Below are 6,667 nucleotides of genomic sequence, written 5' to 3'. Positions count from 1 at the left end.
CAAAAGCAATATTGCATGGAACCCAACAGGTACAGCACCCAACCTAATGCTGTAACACTGCCCGACCTGCTGAGCGTTTTGTGTAGATACTAAGAGATCTCTTTACTGAATCAGTTTGATGGCATAAAACAATGTTAAATGATGTTTCATTGTTTGATTATAACTTTCTTTTTATCATAAACAATGTTAAATGATGTTTCATTGTTTGATTATAACTTTCTTTTTATCATTTTAATGCCAAGAAACACAAACCATTGAACAGATTTCAGTACTGATTTGCTACTTTAATCACAACATGTTCAAAGTGCACTAGTCCGATTTTTCAAAATACACAACTCAACAGTGATACCAAGTCATAGTTTGCAGCCATACCGAATGCATTTGAAATATGCAGTTAATAAATTGGTTAAACTTTAAAGTAGGGATAGGAAAGTTTCAATTTATAAAATTCTTTATCATTAACAATATTTTTAACAATCACAGGCTTTAATTACAATAGGTATTTTATGATATACACATATAATCAAGGGAGAAAAATGCTGATAATGCAAGTTAAATTGTTGATATTGAAAATAAAAGAAATAGCAGCCTTCTACATGTGTTAAAGCTTATAAGACAATATGAAAATACATATCTTAAATGACTTATTATATGTGTTTTTAATACATAAATATATAATTATATTTCCTATTTTGTCTGAAAGATCAATCAGATTTAAAATCAGTAGGGACAAAAGAATGGACTATAAACTTGTTTTGGTCAACACGTATGTAAGAAAATAACTTATCCCTAACTGACATCAATTCACAGACATAGACTAAGTGTGAGGAGTCCACAGAAATGGCAAACACCGGAGATTTCTGTATGTTCAGGGAAATAACAATACTCATCTTCAGGGTATAGTTGTCAGCAGTGTGGTTTGACAGGCAGTAATGGTTTGAAAGGTTCTGAAAGGTCATTTGGCAAGAATTGTAATCAAACCATGTACTTCCCCTGAGCTGCTTGTGCACACATTGCACAATCTCTCATGAACTGCCTAGTAATCTCTAGTTTCCCAAAGATAAATTTATCATTTTAATAACTCCTATTTGACATACAGAAGACTTGTTACGACAGATATCGTAATTACACATTTGCAAGTAGCTATGTTGCTGCCGCTTTAACGTGCAAATATTCTGAAATTATGAGAATAATCAATTAGAAAAGGTTGTTCCATAACTGCAGGGACCACATAGCAATCACTTGACAATCTACCTGATTTTTAACACTTCAAAAGTAATATTTACTAATTCAACCTTAATATTATTTTCATTTTCTGTTTTACTTATGCCAATAAATATAGCATCTGCAAATATGTTATTGAGGGGTGCAGCAAACTAACAATAATCTGTAATCATTGATCCTTCCAACATTGTAAGTGCAAGTGGTGACTGGTGAGGCACACATCTAGACATGAAGGAACAGAGCTTTAGATGATAAGGAAAGGCATGTAAAAAAAAAAGACACTGTCAAAATTCACTTATAAAGTTTAATCTGAAACTAGATCTAGCTTCTTGGAGCTAAGCCATTTCCCTCAGAACAGAAATTAATGTGCATAAAAGGTGCATTAATTAAACAAGGTACATGGGGAGAGTTTGCTTACACAATGTGTGCATGATATAGTGTTTCCTAAAAGTGGATTAATTTACTGCATGGAACTTATTTAATTGCAATCTGAAAATGTTGATGGGAAAAGGTTTGCAATTTGTTTTTCCTCTAAGCATCATTAACATGGATTCTGACACACTAACCAGTGCCCTTCTTACAATCAGTCCAGAAACCCACCCCTTTCCCCTTTTTCTTCCAAATGCACTGACTGTTGGAGGTTAATGAATTCATATGTGAAGAATTGCTTCATGGTAGGTGGCACAAATTTACCCTTTCTTGTCTTTGAGGATCATAGCTAATTTGGGATTTTCAGTCATTCAGATTGGTGTGGTGGGTGGTGGGGGATAGGGAGGGCATGGTAGGCAATCATCTAAACATCATCTAAAATCCACGTGCATGTACTTTCTGATAAGTCAATAGATTCTAATCAGCACTGAATATTTCCCCGTCCCACTGCCCCCATCAAAATTAGGTGAAGGCTGATGGCTGCTTCTCTACGGTTTGTCTGTCAGGACAACAGACAACTTAGTCTTTCTCTCATTTTCGCAGATCAGACAGACAGAAAAAGAGAGAGGGAGTGGGAGAGGGAGAGGGAGACAGAGAGGTGTTGTACTGTACCTTGACTGTGCCAGCAAATTTATTCCATTTTAATATGACTACATTTCAGATAGCATACAGTATTAAGTTTGAATTGGCCAAAGATTTTTGTTGATTCTAATCAACCAAACAGGCTTCTAGTTGGCCAAATAAAATAAAGTTTGTAGTTTTGACCTCAGCTATTCTGATGTAATTTTACTTTAATTAGTGATTTTGTTTCCTGAAGTTCCGCATGCTGCCATCATTGCTTCCAATTTCCTAACTGACAATTGACATCTTACTAACATATACAAAATGACATAATAAAAAATATTGATTAAAAACTATTTGTATTAGTTGTCATGAATTCCGGATACCTGAGATGACATCAGTCAGCAATTCTGTGAAGATAGCATGTGGTATTTATTTAACACTAATCCAAGGCCACAGGTTGTACTTTATTGTTGAATTTATAACAATATGAATTGGGTTAAATACAGAAAGACAAAGAGACAGACAGAAAACAAAACATGGATAAAAGACAGAGACAGAGACAGAGAGAGAGAGAGAGAGAGAGACACACACACACAGAGAAAGAGAGAGAGAGAGAGCGAGAGAGAGTGACGCCTTAAGATGTATGTTTTGGTCAGATTATTGACCATTTAAAGCCTGTGTGTTTCAAATGAATTATAACTTAGAGGCAAGTACTCCGCTAAAACTTTACACTGATTTCGAACGATTAGAGCTTACAGTTCTATAGAAGATCAACACTGAGTTCCCTTTTCCAGCTACTGTATAAATGCTTGTAGCCAGAGAGACTGCGTGACAGGTTTTCGCAGGTACTGTCAGAACCACCAGCCACTTCTTCCTGCCCTTTTGTCTCTGCCGTTACAGGCTCATAGAACAGGATTAATCACATACTTTCGAGACTAAATATAGCGAAGTATAGGAATCACTGCTTAACATATCGAAATCCCAATCTTTTAACCCCCAGATAAAGTGCAGAACTTCTGGAAAGTGACGACAGGCTACTCTCCGGCCAGTTGCTGTTAAGGCCAGTGCTCGGTAATGGCTTCGTCTCAGCACAAACGCGGGACGTCCCCGAGGCACTAATTAACCCAACCACAACGCCAGATATAATTCCAGCGACGAGCTCCCCTACTGTTTACAGTACAGCACACGGGAGCGATGTAATTGGGTTAGACCGGCTGTGGGTAACGAAGGAAGGCGAAATGTTCCCGGCTCTAGCAGTGCAGATTGCTCTCCACGAATATTTGTAGTAGCCACTCCATCTGTCATATTGTTCCCCCCCCCCGAAAAAAAAGTCCCAGTTACCTGTCAACACAGGTACCTCAGTACGTTTCCCCTGCACAATCATTTGCCGAGTCCAGTGCCTGTCTGTCATCATCTGGCCAAGTCTCAAATACTGCCGTCCGAAAGTTCAGAGCCTTTTCTTTTACAAATTAATACCTCCGGAGAAGGCAAGCCAATATCGCTGAAACCCCGGTTAGGCTGGGGAAGAGCTTATTGTCAATACGGATTGAGTGACATATACACTTATCAAAACTAATTTCTACATAATTTCAATTTTTAAACCTGCACTCAAGAGTGCTTCTGTCAGTTCCGTCGTACAAATAACTGAATTTCAGCCTAATCTCCGCCGCGGGTTGGATTCGCTCCAGTACCCGCAACCAGCGACCAGAAGGGTCGTCAAGTGCCGCGGACAAGATTTCTTTCTTTCGAATCGCGTTGTGTTTTCAAAATAAAGGGTTGATGGTGGCTTGCTGTTCATTGCTTGTCCTCCGCTTGTTCCATTCTCTGCGCGGCCGCCTGTAGGTGTTCCATGGAGTCCCGCAGGGTCACGTTGATGGTGTAGGGCTTGGATTTCAAGGTTAAGCCGTAGGTGAAGTCCAGCGTCAGCTTCTCTTTGGGGTTGGCCCTGAAGGTGCACTGATGGGTCAGCAAGGCAATGCAGAGGAAGAGATTCATCTTCGACAGCTCCTCGCCGATGCACCTTCTCTTCCCCAGGGAGAAGATCAACACCCTGCTTGTCAGGTCCTTGTTCACGCTCCCGTCCTCGTTCAGGAACCTGTTGGGGTCGAAGAGCTCGGGCTTCGGCCACTTCTCGGGGTCATGGTTGGCGGACCACTGGTTGACGAAAACTACCGTGTCCTTGGGGATGTGGTATCCGTGGAGGAGCGTGTCCTTGGTGGTGGAGTGAGGGATGGTGAGCGCCACGAAGCTGCTGAAGCGCATGGACTCGTAAAGAAAAGCCACCAGGTAGGGCAAATGTGGTTCGTCCTGGAAGGTGGGGAGGCGCTGCCTCCCCACCACCCGGTCCACCTCCTCCTGGATCTTCCTCTGCAGCTCGGGCTTCCAGATCATGTGCAGGATCAGCCAGTGCAGAGCTGTGGACAGGGTATCCTGACTGGCCCCGAAGATGTCGGTGACACTGGCCTCTACGTAGTGGGGACTGAGCCCAGTGCCCCGCTGGTATTCGATGGTCCGTATTAAGGCGTCCAGCATGTCGCGGATCCGTTGCGGGCGGAAGGTGAGGCGGTGCTCTTTCGTCTTCTCCTGGATGAAGTCGTAGAACTCCCGGTTGATCTGCTTGAAGTCGTTGAAGATGGTGCGGATGGGATTGGGGAAGTACTGGAGCCAGGGCATGACATCCACCAGGCTGCCCGCTCCTACCGTTTTCCCGAAGCGGTCGTTGTTGGACAGCAACGCCAGGAACTCAGCGTCACTGTGGCTGTACCTCTTGCCGAAGCAAACGGCACTCATGATATTGGCCACGGCCACGATCAAGTTGCTCTGCGGGTTAAAGAAAGCTCCCTCTCGGCTCTTGTTCAGGAAAAGGCGGATCAGCTGGTGCATCTCGCACACCACTTGCTCCTCGAAAATCTTCTTGGCGTTTAAGTTGAAGGTAGAGAAAGCCCTGACGGTGGAGTGTGCGACCTTGCGCTGCAACTTCCATATCTGGCCTTTGCTTTTAAAAGCTAAACTCCGGCCGCCACTCACCACATCGAAGGAGGTAAAATCGGGACGCCCCGCGAAGTCGGCGCCTTGCCGGATCAAAGCCTGGCGGATGACCTCCTCGCCGTTCAGCATCACCACCGTGCAGCTGCCCAGCTTCAGGCGGAAGATGTTACCGTACCTCCGGGCCATCCTGCAGAATGCGATGTGGGGTAGGTCGCCGAGCTGAGCCGCGTTGCCGATCACGGGCCAGGGGAAAGGGCCAGGAAGGCTCGGGCGGTCCCATTCCCGGAGCTGGTGCTGCAGCCACTTCCAAACCTGCAGTCCAAGCAGCACCGACAGTACCAGGGCCAACACCAGTTGCACTCCCGGCTTGGTCAGCTCCTTCACGGCCAACACTTCCTTCTCGAGCACCCGTCCCAGCGTGAAAGTCCGGTTAGAAATCATACCGGGTTTTCTTTTTCGGGTTTTGGGTCAACAGGAAAAGTCCACAGCGTGTAAAAGTTACCGAGTTGAAAAGTATTCCTGCTTCTCCTCCCTCCTAACACAGGTTAAACGCGGTACAAAATATATTCATGTTTATATATAGAAAGTCCTGGTTCGGTCTTGTGAGATTCAATCACTCACAGTGTTTAAATGAGACTAATTTGTCCCGCTCTCTGACACCGAGGAAAAACGTAATACATATCCCGGCGAATGCGCTTCATTAAAGTCGACTGTCTTATCGACTCTGCAGACAAAAAGAGTTTGTTGCGGGCTGCTGGCACCTCAACCCGTATATATATATACAGAGTATCTGTCCGCCTCCTGTCACATGGCGTAGCAGCCAAGGGATTTCTTAAAGGGTTTATTAAGTCATCAGTTGATAAGAGTAACTCATCGACGGGCAGAGAAAAGGATATGGAAGGTGCGCTTGTTTAAGTGCAACTGTTGAACAGCCCTTCTGAGATCATTGGCCTCGACAGCCGATGTTGAATTCGCATGAGAAAGAGTGAAACCCGCTCTTAAAGGGAGGGCAGCTTAGTCTCGGTCTTCTGCGGGTTTGTGAGGGTCTCGGACCACTCACTGAACACGTCCTGGTTTGCAGCCTGCCCCCTTGCACTTGCGTGCGGTGTGAAACTGCGTGTGGCGACCGAGAGGACTAGTTAAATATAATCCCAATTCAGAACAATGTGAGAAGCCGACACCAGCGGCGGAGTTTCTAATTGGCAAGCACTGGAGAGATCTGAGACCGATTCCGACACGAATCTTCCCCTCCCACACTTAGCATGCGCCTGTTTGATTGTCGCACCGACTCCCTTTTTTATATATGCAATTACTTGCACTTGAACTATCTGACCGCAACGCTTACCTCCGAGGTGGCAGTAGAGTAGGAAGTGAGCCGGCCTTTTTTCAAATTTTAAAACTTCTCTTGCCAAACGCAATGAAGAGAGCGACCCGAAAAAAGAACGGGCGGGTACAGTTTAGG

The 6,667-nt window shown here is 44.4% G+C and overlaps 1 protein-coding gene across 1 annotated transcript; it reads right to left on the bottom strand.

Moving 5' to 3' along the window:
* Positions 1-259: 259 nt before the first annotated feature.
* On the bottom strand, positions 260-6,334 carry cyp1b1 (cytochrome P450, family 1, subfamily B, polypeptide 1). Its single transcript, XM_073055997.1, has one exon. The coding sequence runs from the start codon at positions 5,644-5,646 to the stop codon at positions 4,012-4,014; it is 1,635 nt and encodes a 544-aa protein (XP_072912098.1). The 5' UTR covers positions 5,647-6,334; the 3' UTR covers positions 260-4,011.
* Between the last annotated feature and the right edge of the window lie 333 nt (positions 6,335-6,667).

Source organism: Hemitrygon akajei, chromosome 9 (assembly GCF_048418815.1).
Source record: "Hemitrygon akajei chromosome 9, sHemAka1.3, whole genome shotgun sequence".
In the NCBI taxonomy this organism is placed as follows: domain Eukaryota; kingdom Metazoa; phylum Chordata; class Chondrichthyes; order Myliobatiformes; family Dasyatidae; genus Hemitrygon; species Hemitrygon akajei.
This window is presented reverse-complemented; position numbering and strand designations above follow the sequence as displayed.